Source organism: Perna viridis, chromosome 3 (assembly GCF_037379345.1).
Source record: "Perna viridis isolate PV_CMFRI_1.1 ecotype Kerala chromosome 3, ASM3737934v1, whole genome shotgun sequence".
Taxonomy (NCBI): Eukaryota; Metazoa; Mollusca; class Bivalvia; order Mytilida; family Mytilidae; genus Perna; species Perna viridis.
In genome coordinates, this window is record NC_142447.1 from 36,342,486 (window position 1) to 36,360,960 (window position 18,475).

Below are 18,475 nucleotides of genomic sequence, written 5' to 3' on the forward strand. Positions count from 1 at the left end.
TACATGCATAATCTGCTATTTCAACCTCAATTTTTATCTTATTTTAAATTTTACATTGCAAATTTCATTAGGAGAAAACTTTTTTAAAATGTGTTTCAGTTTTTGCTATTATAATACTGTTTTTTTCTTATGAAGAAAACCTGCATATACATGTAATATATACCTCCTGAACATACAGTTTACATAATTTCACCCTGAGGCTAATTATTTCAAAAAGCTTCTCTGATGGAAATTTTGCACAATCATTAACAGCAAACACACATTAAAACTACCATAATACTTTATTACAGATTCAAAAACATCTAAATTTATATTCAATGATGTGAATATCATACAAAGCTAAAGATAAGCATAGCCATATTATTCAGAACTAATGTGTAACATATTATAACAATCACTGACACACACACAAGGGCAATCAATAGCAATGAAAGACAATAAAACCTGTCGACCAAACCCTGGAAAATCTGACAACTTATCTAAACCCAACGACAGTGGAACCTGTCTTGACCAAACCCTGGAAAATCTGACAACTTATCTAAACCCAACAGTTTAAAAAATCCTTTTATAACAGTTTAAATTTATTTTGAACCTTAGTAAACAGGCAAATATTTTTCACGTAAAATTCATATTAATCGAGCTTCACATGAAATTAACATGATTTTCATGTGAAATTCACTAAACACGAATTTCATGTGAACACTTCGTGTGAATTACACGTGAAGGCTCCATTCACCCAAATTTCGCGTGAACTCTGTCACTTAGTTTATTTGCTCAATTCAGGTGAAATTCATGTGAAAATCATGTGAAATAATTTTGCCTGTGTAAACTATACACCTGCCTAAGCTGAACACATTTAAGTTCATCAGGGGTTCAGTTTAGACAGCTTTCAATGAGTTATGATAAAGAAAACTTTATTTCAATACATCATTAAATTTTAACCAAAAAAATACCAATAAAACAGATAATAAATGTTTAAATATACTCATTATGTGTTGCTAAAATTAAAAGCAAGATAGGAACATTTGTTATTAATACCACAACATAATACATGTTTTATGAGCAACAGCTGTACTACAATTTGTTGGTATTAAAAAAAAAAATTTTGAATCTCCTGTCAAATCTTAATTGAAGGGTTTGTATGATTAATTGTATAACATTAGTTTTAGTTCCAGTTTCTTTAAAAATTAAGCATGCAACAAGGTAAGGAAAATGACATTTATACAATTAACTTCACCATCATTAACTATACATAACATCAACTGTCTGACAATGAAAATCCCAATTTAGAAATCAACTAGAATACTTTTATATACTACATACAAAAGACCAGTGTTATTTTTTACATGCTTGTTTCAAATTTGTCGGATTCTTACATATACACTTGCACTACGGTGATGTAAAGATAAAGCTCAAGGAGACTAATATCTATACAACTCGATAAAAAGGAGCTGGCTCCAATATGTGTCCAGTTAATTTATTTTAGAGAAAAAAAATCTTCCTGGACAACTTTATACCTTGTGGACATTCATTAGACAATTCAAGATAACATTATATTTTATGTTTGTCAGAAAATAAGTATTTTAAAATAAGAGAGCACTTAGAGTTAGAGGACAATATAGTTCAGACAACCACTCTGGGAGTCAATGATAACGTCTTTAACCTCTACTATCCATACATTATAATCAGAAATCAATCAGTAGACAGGTAAATAGGCATATCTTGTCAGGCCACTTCCTCTGATTTCCTTCAGTCGTCCACAGTGGCGTAAAACAGTCAGTATAGCACGTCCAACATTATCCATCTTCAGACTGCAGAATTCTTTAATATCCTCATCAATGATGAAATATTCACCTGAAATAGAAAATAAACCGATGCTGTGTCTGAATATAACAAATATGAAAATGGTGAACAGGTCAAAGAGACAACACTACCTGGACATAAAATTTCAGCAACATAAAAAGTAAACTGAAAGTGAAAATGAAACAATATAAGCAGAGGCCTGAATTTCATGACTTTAGACAGGTGCAAAAAATGCAGGGTTAAAGTACTTTGGCGTGATCACAACCCTCACCATCTGGCCACTGTAGTTCATTCCATTTGTGATTTAATTGGGATATACAACTCTTATGTTTTTTATTAGGAATAAATTGTTCTTCAAAATGTTTTATCTGGATGTCAACTATTTTCATAACTATTTTGAAGAAAGAATCTAATGCTTTTTTTGTCTACTTTCTAACACTTGTTCTAATTTATACAAAACGAATGAAGTCAGTCCTGGATGATGTTACAACATTTATTCCAATTGAATATTCATCCGATGATCATAGATACTCCTTCATTCAAAATTTTCTGAGCAATAAAAGGCCATAACTCCTGAATGATGACTACAATAGGCTACAAACCACTAATGTCACTTCTCATAGGCTTAAATGCTAATTTCACTAAGTTCAATGAGTTATGAAGCTTCAACCTTATGTTTAACATGAAAAAGACTATACATCACCTAAAAGCTGCATATGTACACTAATAGCCCTGAAAATATTATGTGGGGTTTACTACCTTGCAGTGTGACACCGGCTCCTAGAAGACAATGAGCTAAAAATGGAATGGAAATTCCCCTACATTTCACAAAAAGGGGGTCTTCATGCAGAACTCATAAAAAATATTTAATTCAGTAAGTTGCAGTGACCATTTTATGTAGAAATAAAGGAAATATAATTCCCTGCAAAACACAAGCTCACTTGTGCAGATTTGATGTGCACTTTTTCCACAGCAACATAACACAAGTGCACTAAAACTTGTGTAGGACTATTTTTGCGTACATTCTAAAAGCTCATTGGTTGAATTAGTGGAATGTAACCTAAATATTTGTCTGTATACAAAAATATCAGCAAATTTAAATTAAATGGTGGGGTACTGTTTACAGGTCTTATTAGCCAAAGCATGTAGTTGGGATATTATTCCATCCAGGGTGTTGCATACAGTTGCAAAGAAAAAAACTCAGTTTGAACAAGCCAAAAGTGTACTTGAACCATGCAATTTGGCCTCCAGTTGCTTCTTAGGGAAAACCCTGTCCATCATGTCTGTATTTTGAAATGTTGCTGAATTTTCACTTGACCAGTTAAGAAGTATAAGAGCAGTGTTCAATCCCATACCAATATCCTCAACATTCAAACATATGATACACTGACGATTGATGATTGATATGAAAGTCATGATGCATAGAACTGTTATGTAATAATCTACAACAACTGACTTTGATGAATTTTGAATTTTCACTTCATGGGTATGCAGTGTTGGTTAAGTAATCATAACTTGTTAATCATATAACTTATATCACCAGTGTGTTTGCAGGAGTGGACTGATTTTTTTTTGTAATTGATTAGAAATACTGTACATCAATAACGAAAAGCTTTTGTTTACTGAATCATCAAGAACAAGAGGCTGCCAAGAGACTGAATCGCTCACTTGGTTCAGGTACCAGTATCGCATTGCATATCCCTGAGCGGGTGTGCGTCAAAACATGAATGCTATAAAAATATAGTTCATTTTCTTTTTGCCTCTCTACAAACTAATGTTTCGTCAAATGATATGAACAAAGACCAAACATCACACTGTAAGATGAAAATGTTTAAAAAAAAAAAATCTAACATAATAACACATAAATGTTCCACTGAAAAGGTTGGTTTGATGAGTGCAAAACGAAAGTGAAAGTAGAGAAAATGGCTATTTATAGTTTGACTACTTTTCTGTCCGATCTCTGTGGACTCACCCTATTTTCTTTGCGGGAAATTATTTTTCACATGTCCTTAGAAATGCTACATAAGTTTAAGTTTTATTGAATCAATTTACATATTTTTTTAAGAAATCCTATAAATATGGACTACACTATAGAAGTCTATGGGAAAATTAATATGATACTGAGACCTTAAGTTTATCTTTCAAGGGCAATAACTCTAACAAGGAGTTGTCCAACATTTTTTACTCAAAGAAGACTTTTGTCGGACTTATCACAAGGATCATTTCATATAGTTCTGAAGATATTGGCTGAAAACTGCTAAAAACATCATTTTTCCCTTTTCAAGGACAATAACTCTAACAAGAAGTCCTTTGTCAACTTGTCAACAATCCCTACAGACTTTTGTAGGCCTTATCATAAGGCTCATTTCAGCAGTTGAAAGTTTTTTTTCTATCTATCATAGTTTTTTTGTATTGACAATCAATATTGCTGGCCATGTTTTTTGATGGATCAAAAACCTCCACATCATTTCTATGCAGGATAGCCCAATAAATTTCATACCTCAGGTAACTCACACCACCAACTTGGTATGGCCTTATGATAAGGTATACGAAAGTCTGTGGGGATCAAAGTTGATGAATGACTCCTTGTTAGAGTTATTGTACTTGAAAAGTCAAAGCAATCAATTACATTGCATACATTGTACCATAAAAAATGATATTTTTTATATGATATACATGTATGATTCTTTAAAAATTCTGTAAGTGCTAATGTAGATAAAAAACATTGCAATTCTAAGTGAAAGCTTTGAGTGTTAGTTGAGCTTGATTTTGGCACACATGATCATTAAACACTTCTTTAATTTTAATTGCCATCACTTGGCGTCTATCGTCATGGCTGTCGTCTAAAGCAATTTTTCAAAACTCTTCTCCTCTGATAATTCTTGACCAAATGGAACCAAACTTGGTATAAATGTTCCTTGGGGTATCCTGCATAGAACCAATGTAGGGACTTTTGATCCATCAAAAAACATGGCCGATGTTACTAAAAATAAAACATAGGGGGGAGACAGAATCACATATATCTCCAAAACTATTAGGTTTGACCAAACTCTGATGAAGGTAAAAGTGTTCAACATGATGAATTCTATCTTTGGTCAAATTTTCGTTTTAATCTGTTCAGCCATGTTGGAGTTATTGCCCTTTTTCGATGTTTTTCCCCATTTTTAATGTTATTTCTTTCAAAATCTTCTCTGAAACAACATGTCCGATCAGAACCAAATTTGGTATAAATGTTCCTTAGTGTGTTCTGCATAGAACTGATTTTTTATCCATGGAAAACATGGCTGCCATTACTAAAATAGAACATAGGGGTCAGACAGATGTTTTTTTCGCATATATCTCCATAATTGTTAGGTTTAACCCAATTCTATCAATTTTGCCGAAATGATCCTCATTATAAGGCCTGTAAAAGTCTGTGTTGAGTCAAAGTCGTCAGATGACTCCTTGTTATAGTTCTTGCCCTTGAAAGGTGAAAAATGGTGTTTGTTTTTACAGTTTTCAGCCGTTATTAGTGAAAACTAAAAAGATAAAAAGAAACTTTCCATTGATGAAATGATCCTTATGATATGTCCTACCAAAGTCTTCTGTGAGTCAAACTTGTTTAATAACTCTTAGAGTTATTGCCATTGAAAGGCCAAAATTTAAGCAGGTGAGTTATTCAGGCTCCTGGGAGCCTCTTGTTTGGTGTCAAATGTCCAATAACTTTGAAACAAAAGTCAGGAAATAACTTGACATTGTCCCTAACAGGACTGAATACCCTCACAGCCTGTTTAACCTTGTACATTTGGGGATCAGTATGGACACACAATTCATATTGGACACAATTTTTATGGGGAAAGACTAAGGACTTATGACACACAATTTTGCTGCATTCTAAAACACCAAAATCCAAACAAAAATCAGAACTTTTTCTGATGCAGTTGGTATAGTTTCGCTTTTACCCTTTGACCTTAAGGACGCTCTTCTATTGAAATGCAAGTCACCTGATAGCAATTCTGTTTCCCGACTTGACAAATAAAACTTTTAAAATAATATCTGTACTGCCCCATAATTACTTCCATTTCGTTAATTTGGTAATTCAATGGATTAAGATGCAAGATGTTCCAATATGTTTGGCTGTTTTCTAATTTGTCATGTCTCACAAGAAAACAAATTGTTACTTTATTCTAAAACAACATTTCCTATTAACTGTTTGGAGAAAAATTTCATCTTTATAAAACTTGTAAAATTTCTAAATTAAACAGGCGTACATGCCTCTTAAGTTTTTTACCTAAAATTTCATTCAAGGAATAATCACTAAATTATCTTTTTCGTGTTAAGAATTTCGAACAAGTTTTGCATCGTGTGTCAATATTTCGTGTTAATGCCTAAATGATCTGCTCTTTAAGTACATTGAAAGCAAAATTTGAAGACTGCATGTCAACTTAGTTTTTCGTAAATTAATCACCACCAGGAGATGGCAGTCAATGTGTTGCTCAAACTAAAGTTCATTTTCAATATCATTTCAATCTGTCCGAGTCAGAAAAGTATCATGAGAGGTAGACTACACGAATGAGCAACGTAGATCAAGGAGAAGTAGTTTCGATCTACTTATTTATTACTTGTGATCGGTAACTAAATAATGGTGTGAATTGTGTGTCCTATTTGAAATGCTTTAACTTTCAGGTTTTTTAACAACTTTTTAAATGTTTTAAAATGTGGGAGAAGACAAGCAAAAGTTGATTGCATTATTACCACACAGATGGCTGAAGCATGAACTATGCATGTCTATGAACATCTGAATAAACAAGTATCCACATGCAGTTCTGATGATGTTCTTTTTCAACCTGGGATGACACCCTTACCATGAAGTAAGTTCAAAGTTACTTCTATGGAATGTTGTTTAATTTGAAAAAAACATTATTTTGTGGTTGTGTGAACTCCTACATATATAGTGAAAGTTTAATGAAATATTTGACACATTTATTTAGTTCCAGAAGATATGCAAAAAACATTTTAAGAAATAATTTCTTTGTTTTTCTTTTTCATTAGACTAAATGTTTCCGTGTTGCAGTAAAGATGTAATTATTAATTGGTGGCATCCGTTTGTTTAGGCAGAATTTTATGGAGAAATTCTCTCTTGACAGTGCATGGACAACACCTTACTTCATCTCTTAGGCCCCCCTTCCCCCTGTGGGACCCCCGGGGTATATAAATAGGACCCAGTATCTCTGATTGTGTGGTACAACCTTGATCTTAAAGGAGTGTCTTGTGAACAAGACAAAATGAGGATCTGTGTGCATAAAATGCCATGTGTTTGCACATGAAATATGCCAAATGCAGATTCCAATAGACACCAGACAGTAAGATGTACCAATTTGTACACTTGGGCATGAAGAGAGGCACCCATTTTTCTCAAAATCAAATGTAAATGTAAGAAAATGGATGACTATACCAAATGTCAAATAAAGGGTAATCTGAGGACAGAAAACACATTGTGTTGGGAAATGACATTAAATAGACATAATGGAGAGTATTTTATTTTAAACTTGTGATTTTATAGAAATCAGAGTATAAATAGCCAATTGATGCAAAATGATTTTACTTCCATGGTACAATAATAAAAAAAAAAAAAAAAAAAAAAAAATCCATGGGAGCACAATTATTTGTTGCACGTTGTGCTACATCAGTTAACATATGTATAGTTTTTATTGGTTAAATAATTCTTGTATTTGCTCACTCTTTTGGAGAAACCTGAGATCATAGGAGGGTTTAAGTCAGGTTCAGTGTTGCTCAAATACAATCATTTTTCTGACTTCTGTGATTTCTGGATATGTTTTTGTTTTGTTTTCATAGATTACACAGCATTTGGCACTGGTGTATGACTCTATTTCCTGAAGAAGAAAAAAACCAGAGTTCACAAGGCGGTGAACTGCAAACTTTGATGAGAACTTGAAACTTTCTTTTGAAATCGATATCTATGTCCATATCTAGCTCAAATGGATTTGGAAATTTTCCCTTTCAAATATTTAAAGGCCATATGAGAACACCTTGGGTTGCAATTTTGGAAAATAGTATTTTTTGTTTGAGGTAACTTACAAAACTTTAAAATAATTTAACTTAGTGGTGTTCATAAAAACTTTTAGAAATTTTGAAATTGCGTGCTGTGTTATTTTCTTGAAAGAAATCAAGGATTTATAAATATTTTCTATAACTCCTTGAAGAAATATAGAAACTTATAAGTAAAATTTTAATGTGTCGGCTACCTCTCTTTTTTTTTTTTAAAAAAGATAGCACAATAACAAAACATGACTGAAATTTTACATTAACATAAATTCATGACAATATGTACACAACTCTATGGTATTCTTACACTCCAATGAGTTTTTTCATTCCAATCCCGCAAGTTATTAAGGAGTAGCGGACAATGTATCAGACTCAAGATTTGCCAAAAAAATGCTTATGTCCAAGAGCCATCACTTCTATAATTTTTGCCAAAACATAAAATCCTGACAATATGCATGACCCAATATGGTAATTTAAAATGCTACCAAGTTTCAAAACAATCCTGCCCAATGTTAAGGAAGAGTTGCGGACTATGTATCGGACTAATAGTCTATGTATCTTTTGCTGAAAAACTCCCAAGTCCAATAGCCATCATTTCAACAATTTTTGCCCAAATATACATTCAGTGTATATTCAAATCCCAATATGGTAATTTAACACGCCATCAAGTTTCATAACATTCCTGCAAGTTGTTTAGGAGATGTTGCGAACAATGCTTCAGACCAAATAATGCCGAAAAACGCAAAAGTCAATCAGCCATCATTTCTACAATTTTTGCCAAAAAACTTAAATTCCTGACAGTAGGCACATCCCCATGATGTTATACTACATCCCACAAAGTTTCAAAACAATGATGCATGCTGCTTGGAAAAAATACTTAGGGAAGGACAGACAGACAGAGACAGGGTCAAAATTATATACTCCCAAACTTGGTTTGTGGGGGTATAGTAAAAACCAAATGATATACATTTGTATATTATCATGACCAATGAAATCTGATGTGTACAAAAAGACAGACAGAAAGTCAGTAATATAAAATAATACATTTGTAAAAGACATTATAGAAGTATCAGACATAAAACAAAGGCAAACAAATGAATCAATAACAGGCAACATATGATGAATGACACATCCAGGCAACATTAATGTAAAAAAAAAAAAACACACCCACCGTGTCTGCAAAGAATTGAAATGTCAAATGCATATACATCAATCTAGGATGTCAATAAAATTAAATCCTCCAGTAAAATAACCCCTAACATAAAGTGTAGAGATGCAAAAAAAAAATGTTTAAAAAAAAAACTCAATACAGCAGTAGAACTTAATCAGTACAGGATTATCATAAAATCCTTTAGTTGTCATGGTTTCAGTTTGATGGAAAATGTAATACTAAGATTATCAGCAGGAAATAGACTAATTTTGTTTCGAAAATCAATACAGACAAATCAAATGAAAATAAAATAACATTGTCAATTAAATCTAAGATCTTTGGAAATAGTAATTTTGTTATAAAGTTCATTTTAATCTTGTTAGGTATTTAAGATGACCTTGATTCTATAATGTTCATAAAAAATGTCATCGATACTTTATATTTGTGCCTGGAAAAAACCAAGTTAGAATAGTGATAAAAATATCAAATAAGTCAGCTACATGTAATTGTTTAGAATAGTCATTGATCACACAATATATATCTGTGGCTGTTCATTTATATCATTCTTTACTACGGAATGAAGTATGTAATAATAAAACACATCTGATGAAAAGTCTGTGAAAATCATCCATTAGATATTTATTTTAATGCAATAATATTCTATGAAACAGAACTGTTATTGCACTGAAATAGAAATAAGATTTTTTCCTATGGCAAGTAACGCTTGTTAAGATTAATGAGAGAAAATTCTATAAGCCTAACGGCAAACTATTTGTACACCTAAGATTATGTCATCACAATACAAATTAGTTATATATTATCTGCTAAATGAAACAAAATGAGTCCTAATAGTGGTGTCTGCCAGTGCAACAGACAAATATAAACTGCTGTTTAATGTCATGTAGGAGTTGTGTAGCTATTTCCCAAGAAATGTGCCAATCAAAATTATCATTACTAGTACATTTGCTCCTAGAAAAAAGTCTCTGTAAGCTGATTTTTACAACATTAAATGATAAAGATAAAGCAAAAGGAAGGAGATAAAAATATGAAATATCAAAGATTGAAGATGTTGAAGGTTATATGATGAATGGAGTACAGGTATTATTATCTTTCAAATTTTGTAGAAAAATAAACTGTAATGAATTCCTAAAAAGGCTATAAATCATGCCTAGTACTCATATATTGAAAAGATTAATTTAAATAAACAAAATGAAAAATAAAAAAAGGATGGCAACTTGCTTTGTAAAAGTGTAAGAAAGTGAACTAGAAAGAAGAAATACTTGCAGATTTAATGAGTGCCATTAGTTCATTGATGCTCTACAGATCTTGGTTCTTACCACTATACAATGACACACAGTGATGATTATCTAAAGAGAAGGTTTCAATCATATTGGTCTTACCACTATACAATCACACACAGTCATGATTATCCAAAGAGAAGGTTTCAATCATATTGGTCTTACAGTCATGATTATTCAAAGAGAAGGTTTCAATCATATTGGTCTTACCACTATACAATCACACACAGTCATGATTATCCAAAGAGAAGGTTTCAATCATATTGGTCTTACCACTATACAATTACACATAGCTATGATTATCCAAAGAGAAGGTTTCAATCATATTGGTCTTACCACTATACAATCACACACAGTCATGATTATCCAAAGAGAAGGTTTCAATCATATTGGTCTTACCACTATACAATTACACATAGCTATGATTATCCAAAGAGAAGGTTTCAACCATGCTGGTCTTCCCACTATACAATGACACACAGTCATGATTATCCAAAGAGAAGGTTTCAATCATATTGGTCTTACAGTCATAATTATCCAAAGAGAAGGTTTCAATCATATTGGTCTTACAGTCATGACTATCCAAAGAGAAGGTTTCAATCATATTGGTCTTACAGTCATGATTATCCAAAGATAAGGTTTCAATCATATTGGTCTTACCACTATACAATGACACACAGTCATGATTATCCAAAGAGAAGGTTTCAATCATATTGGTCTTACAGTCATAATTATCCAAAGAGAAGGTTTCAATCATATTGGTCTTACAGTCATGATTATCCAAAGAGAAGGTTTCAATCATATTGGTCTTACAGTCATGATTATCCAAAGAAAAGGTTTCATTCATATTGGTCTTATCACTCAGTCTGTTAACAGCCTATGAAAGATATTTCATGTATTATATGAGTAGAACATTAACCAAATCAAGAACAGACCCTGTTTTGTGTTATTCCGACAAACTGAGTCAGAATTTCCATGTGCTAGTTCAACAAAGGCAACAGCAGTGGGAATGTCATCCAACAAATTATTTTGACTCATCACCTTATTTTCTGTATGCTGCATGTTTGGAGAAGAAGTAGTATCATCACCCATTTAGGCCAGGGACCAAACCAACAACCTACAACACTTGTGGCAAGCATACGACTTGTAACTGGGCTGTTCTAGTAATGTGTTTATATGATAAATTTGCAATGCATGTCTATAGTAAAGTGAAATCAAGGAATATTTGATGAGAATAAGGGAATGACTCATACATGTACATACATTGGCAAACATCTGTGATCTCTGAAACCATTTAGGTGCCAGCTTTTCTACAAGCTGAGTATGTACTAAATTTGGTCAAGAGCCAATAAAGTATGTGGGAATCTAAAATATTCATAATGGTGTAACTGAATGATCGATGTTGTGATGAGCAGGAGGACAGACGAAAAGAAGCATGATCCCCATAAAAACCTTTTATTTCAATACACATACCAGCAGTGTCTTTAGTTTCCTGTAGTTTGTACTTTTCGTACCGTTTTCTGTTGACATCATTCAAAGTCAGTCTCTTCATACCCAATATCTTGTATTTTTCAACAAATGGTTTGTTTAATTCATCAATAGCTGCATTCAATTGATTGTAAGTCATACGTCCCTTCATGTACCTGTAAATACATTGAACTAAGAGTTATAGGCAATGTTGAATAAAGCTTGAGGCTTTTAAGTGCCTGAATCAATCAACTGGGAAAATTAGAAAACTGGTGGTCATATTATCTAATCAAGCAGAGCAAATAGTATTTAAAAGCATTTTTTATCTACACAGGTTTATCATTACACCATTGGGGACTTTTGTAGGCTTTATCATAAAGATCGTTTCATCAACTAAAAGTCATGCATTTCAAAATGGTAGTTAACTACTGCAAAAAAGAGTAATTTTTGCCTTTAATGGGATCTACATTGTATGAACTCTACAAAAGAGTCCTCCAACAACTTCGACTCAAAGCAGATCTTTTTTGAACAATTCAATCAAAAGAAGCATGGTCCCTTTACTTTTCTCCATTTTCATAGTTTTTTTTTTAGAAGTAACTTGGAGTGGTTTTTAGCACCCATGTGGTGGTCATTTATGTTTCCTGATTGGTATAAATGATACATACTGAGGAAATGCAGGTGACCAACAGGAGAAGATTTTTAAAGAAAATTTAACAAAGACAGACAATGAAGGATGCAAAGTGATGGCATAAGCACACATGAGGTAAAAAGGACAGGGAAGGTCCGGAACACTGGAACAGAGAACTTTAAACCATATATCAAGATTCTATCAGGCATTTTTCCTAACCTTAAAGTTTGAAAGACTTGACTGTTTCCGTTTTCTAGAATTTATCTCCAAATACATGTATAATCTTTATCATGTAAGCAAGACTTTGAAAAATACTCAAATCACAGTTTAACCCAAGACTCTGATGAAAACTACATTATTTATTTTTCACATTTTTGTTATTAAACTGTCTGCAATACCTGCAAAGAAAAAATGAATGTTCAAACTTATCAAATTTTACCAAACATGAACACTTTCATTTTTACTTTGTGGACATTAGTAGACATATTATTTGCAATACCTTCTCTTAAGAGTCATATCAAACATAGCTAAAGTATGTTTTGTAAAAGAAAACAAAAAAAAACAGAAAGTTGTACTAAACAACTCTTGTTGTAATTGACAGCACACAGTGCTTCAGTCTAATAGGAAATAGTGGGTACTATATTTGTGAGGTTTCAGAAATTGTGAAAAATAAAAGCTTGGAAAATTTTAGTCAAGTTATTTTTTTTTAGTATAATTTCCATTTCATTAAATCTGATGTCGTGAAAAATAAAGACAGTGAACATTTAATTACTCTTTTAATAGAGAAATAGTGAAAATTGGCACCAATGAGGATTACCAGCTATACAGTATTGGGAAAAAATAACTACGTTAACAATTCACTAGTTCTTTGTAACTGATGTAAGCTCTGCTGTTTAGTATTTGAACAGATTTCTATCACCCAAGAATTGTGTAAGATCCATTGTTTCTGGAATTCTACTTACTTCGGAACACCATCAAACTCCTCAACAGTAATATACTCTAATGAAGGTACATATACCCTAGATTTGGCTGTCTTTTTGGAAGCTTTTACATCTGTAGATTTAGATGTTGCTGGTGCATTGTTATTTTTCTGTGGAGGCCTTTCATCCACTTTCTTTACTTTTTGTTCCCTAGAACAAACAAAATAAAAACAATTAACATGATGAGAAAAGTTCTTGAAAATTTGTAATGCAACTGATATGGGTACTTTATATTAAAATAGTTAACTGTTGTTTATTTTTTTTGTATTTTTTTCTACTGAATTTTATTTAGGGCCTATTACTGGTGTATCAATCTGTTCTGCAGTGTTTTGTCCTTGTTTTCAACATATTACCAATTTTATTGATTTTGTTTTCTATAAAAGACATTTGACAAATAAACACCAAAAAAAGAAAGAAAGAAAAAGAAACAACTTTGTGAGCAACCTCAAATATACAATGATTCTCCTGTATCAAAATGACACTAAAATTACTCAGAGCATTTTTTTCCTTAATAAATTTGTTGATGTACATAAATCTGTTTAATTATCAACAGTTATAGTGAAACATTCATGTTTATAAGGGCCATAATTAGGAAACTTTGAGTATGTCAGCTTAGGTTCAGAACCCAAAAAATGTTCAGTGTTGATTGTAAATCTCCTTCTCAATTTATTTTTTATATGGATTATCTACTGATGAAAGCATTTAAAACAGAAATATATAAACCATCATTTCCTATGCTTTTGAATTTAAGTATGGGGCCACACTCATCAATTCACAGTGTCATGTGACAAGTCTTACAAGCTTTATAGGAGGTGCTCTGTAAATAATCATGGTGCAAAGTTTGAATAATATTAGTTCAATACTTTTTGAGTTAAAATTACACAAAGTATGTACATGTACCATCCACAAAAAAAAAAAGGAATGAAAAATGGCTATGAAGTACAACGTGCGAATATTACCAATTAAAAACTTCAAATTTAAACATTTTAGGGGGATCCATGATCCAATATATTTTAAATGTAATATACTTCTTGTGCACTTTGAAAAATAATGGTTAGATACATATTGAGTCAAAAATTATACCAAGTATGTACCCCAAAGTGTGACGGACAGGACAGACTGAGTGGAGCAGCAACCACTCCTCCTTTCACAGTATCTGTAATGTAGGCGTTCGGTGTGACTTATTTTTGTTGAGTCCTTGACAGTATATTATTATTACCAAATTACTACAGTGTACTCACAATGTACTAAAGTCTTTCTTTGTTGGTAGTGGTACATGAGATGGAACATTGGAGCAGCTGTACTCTAGATGGTCTACTAAGTTCTTAAATAGTGTCTTCACTTCCTGAGAACATACAAAAAAAACATACTTGGCAAACATGTTTTAAAACCATTTTGTTTTCTTGGTTGGAAATATTTTTATGAATTGAATTGGAAAAGTAGTCAATGTCAAAAATCCCTATGGTAAAATTATTTTATGAAGTACAATGTAAATAGTCTAAGAGTCCTCTAGGAAAGTACATGTAATGCAATTGTATACTTGTACATGTATACACCAGTACTGGTACATGGGTATGCAAATTTTGGTTCTAACATGTACATGTAGATATGAACTAAGAAAGCTGTTTATTCATATTTAAACCATACTAGTAAATTATACATGTATTGTACCTGTATTTGTTTTGATCCTTCATTCTGTTTATTTATAATAGACCTCATCATTGCCAAGACATTTTCAAGTTTTTCAACCTCATTCATAAGATTTTCAAAATGTTTTTTGGAGTCAACTTCTTCAGATGCAAACTGTAAATCAACAAGTGTACGCATACATTCCAAGCGATTGTCAAAGCTAGCAGCCAAGTCCTTAAGAGTCGTCATCTTGTAGATTAAATTTCAACCATATATAATATCACATCTGAAAAAAAGTAAAACAAGCTAGGTAGCTTTGATAACAAAATCTTTGGGAAAAAGGAATATGCTTATAATGCATTCTAACTAAAATTATTACATTTCCATTTCATATGTGCAACAAGAGTTTGACAGAAAATTATGTGTCTGTTACTGTTCTGTTCCAAAAGTAACAGGATCTGCCCAACTCTCATCATGCCCATTGGATATGTAAATGGTTTGAAATGTCAACAAAAAAAGATTTCTTGTGAAAAATGATTAAAACTTAAATAAAAAATGAAATTTTGTTATCAGCATACAAAACAATTGAATCCACAATCAAGCAAGGAAGTGTGTTATGATATATTTCAACCTGAAAGTTGTAAGATGTGTTTGAAGTATGGATCTCTATGGTACTACTAGATATACAAAGGAGAAAGTTTGATAAGGACCCTTTTTGACTTCATAATTTGGGAATTTTTGCAAATTTGATGAAAGCTGACTTCTAGGTAGTAATAGTATAATAAAATGGTTGCAAACACTGAATATAAGATGTTTTTGATGAGATTTATGATCTTATTCCAGAGATAACAGTATGCATGTACATTGTATCTAACTTTTACAAAAACCTTTAACGGAAGTGGCCACTCATCTGTTGACTCAAAATATTTTTACAGGAATTGTAACTGACAATTATACACAAAATATATGAAGCATGAGAGTCAGCACACATGGCCATTGTTAAAAGAGAGAAACCTAGGGCTGTATGAAAGTTATATACGTGTATGCATCATTAATTTGCACAAAATTTGGTGTTTTCCAGCCTTTTTAACAAATTTTCCCAATCTCAGCCAAGTTTGAAGGGCATATACATGTACAACTGTATATGTTCAAATCATTACCATACACCAATCAACTCAACTATAAAACACATTAAAGAGCTGGAGAAACAACATAAACCTTTCTCCACGTAGACTTTGTTCTTGAGGCCAAATTTTGCCCTTACTGAACCAACTTTTAGTATTACACAGTTTTGACGTCAATATCATGAAGTATGGATCTCTACAGTACTGTTAAATATACAAACTTTGGTATTACGCATTGTTCTGAACATCAATATCCAAATAAAAAAGAAAAGGGTTCACTGCATGGCCAGAGGAAATTTTGAGTATGCCACCTCCTCTGCTTTGTTCTAGGCACCTATTTTTGATGAGAATATGATTTCATAGTTTACACAATGTCCCTAGTTTGAGCACAACAAATTTTGAAAAAGTGCATTTTCCCATGTTCTTGTTCTAGCAAAACCATGAAACAGTGGGACCCACGGTATAATACATGTACATGTATATGGTAGTTGTACAAATGTATGGGTTTTCGATCACCTAACAGAAATTATTGTACTACATGTATATTTCATAATTTTGCATACATGTACATGTATAAGTATCACTTATTTTTTATCCGTTTGAGACCGATTGATTCACTAAACAAAAAATCAAGAAAAGTTGAAAAATGAACATTGATTTTTTAAGAAAAACAAATTTAAAATTCATCACAATACTTACTCCTTTAGATCCTCATTGAAAAAGACAAACTCACTGATCAGAATTTTCACATGATTTTATGGCACCATTACATAAATCAAGTTTGCAGGCCAACAATGGCACCATTACATAAGTTTGCAGGCCAACAGAAGGGGGAAGTTCAGAGCATTAAGACATGCGTTTTCAGGGATCATGAATTTACAGAAAAAAGTGTTCTATCTGTTTAATTCTACAACATTTTCTGGTACTGATATAGATTAGTGGTTTAAACTGTTTCCGGTGCAATCACAAATTTTAATTTTTTTTGTAACAAAGAAGAGGGGCCTGCATGTGAGGATCATACTTGTCATCAAGGTCAGGTCAAGAGGCATTTACTTAAAGATGTATATTCAAATCAGCTCAACATTCCATAAATGGTAAATTATTATTTTTTTATAAGTTTTCCATTGTGATTTACTGTACACCATAAAATCTGTGTATGTATTCAATATTTGATTCATTTTATCATATTGATTTTCATCCTACAATTAAAGAAACAGCACTAATTAATGGTCTGTTATGTAGGAGACATTCCTCATTAAAAGTAGATGAAAATTAAATGCATGCATGATCAAGAATTTCATCTTTGCATCAAAACCAGGTTAAACAAAAAGGTAATGGCAGCCGAAGATAAAATATAACTCCGATTGTATTATCCAAATCAAAGCATAACTTTTCTAAGATAGGAAAGGCAATCATTATCTTGTTTGCAGCTGCCAGTTTCTTCTGAATTTTGTTTACGTCACATGATATGTGTAAATATTCCCACCATCCGTGGAGAACTGTAATATTTCCGGTATCTGTACAGATTAATCTGACTGGATAAAACTGAAAAGGATGTTGCTAGAGATGCTCTTAAGGGTTAAAAATGGGAAGTATTGCGAAGTGCTATAAAGTTACCAACAATTCTGAAAGCAAGGGAAATGGGGGTGTGGGGTTGGAATTTTGGAAAAGCATTTTTTTCAAGTTACTCATTCATTGAAAAAAAAAATCCCCAATATTTTACAAGGCAGATTTTCCAAAATATTGCACTTGGGCAGCAAAATTTTCATTTGACGCTTCCCCCCTTTGCAGTATCCTTTACTATTTTTACGAGTCTCGCACAGATGGCACATATATAGTAAAGCTAATGGTGCTCGCTAATTAATTACAGCATTGCCTACTCCATATTAGATTAATTACCTAGCAAAGCATATGAAATGAGAGACAACAATTCAGTTGGAATGTAACAACATTCATACATTACAAGAAAGGATGATACATATGATATCCCAATCCACGATACGGCCCCGAAATTCAAATCAATTTTAGGACTATTTTCATAGACTGGTAACAGGTGCTCTGCTACTTTAGTTTTTACATTACTCGTTAGTTCATTTTTCATGTGGGTGTGGGAAGCGCGTGCTAACAGTTTAAACATACTGTATGTTACTGTGTCCACCCTAATAAGTAATCAAATATCTCAAACATTCTGGATCGTTCAAATGTTCCGCCTTCATTGATAAGGTATATATAAATTCATGCCTACATGAACTGAACAGTCGCATGTAAAATTTTCTAACAAAGGAACTTATTTGTGATGAAAAGCATAAAAAAATATCACGTTTACTTCGTAAGCTGAAGTATGCATTCGG

At 32.3% G+C, this 18,475-nt stretch overlaps 1 protein-coding gene across 1 annotated transcript; it reads right to left on the reverse strand.

Moving 5' to 3' along the window:
• Positions 1-262: 262 nt before the first annotated feature.
• LOC148622084 (SKA complex subunit 1-like) lies at positions 263-18,359 on the reverse strand. The gene is made up of 6 exons (XM_088571607.1): positions 18,264-18,359; positions 15,043-15,286; positions 14,613-14,716; positions 13,354-13,521; positions 11,770-11,939; positions 263-1,854 (listed from the first exon to the last, which is right to left on the reverse strand). Exons 2-6 carry the CDS (start codon positions 15,247-15,249, stop codon positions 1,697-1,699), a joined length of 807 nt encoding a protein of 268 aa, XP_088427733.1. The 5' UTR covers positions 15,250-15,286; positions 18,264-18,359; the 3' UTR covers positions 263-1,696.
• Positions 18,360-18,475: the final 116 nt, after the last annotated feature.

Bases quoted from the DNA above. Each gene is read 5' to 3' on its own strand.
- LOC148622084 (XM_088571607.1), bottom strand. From the start codon at position 15,249: ATGACGACTCTTAAGGACTTGGCTGCTAGCTTTGACAATCGCTTGGAA. The intron at 13,522-14,612 runs GTGAGTACACTG...TGTTTGTTCTAG, and splicing joins AAGAAAGACTTTAGTACATT to GGAACAAAAAGTAAAGAAAG. The intron at 1,855-11,769 runs GTATGTGTATTG...TTTCTATTTCAG, and splicing joins GGAAACTAAAGACACTGCTG to GTGAATATTTCATCATTGAT.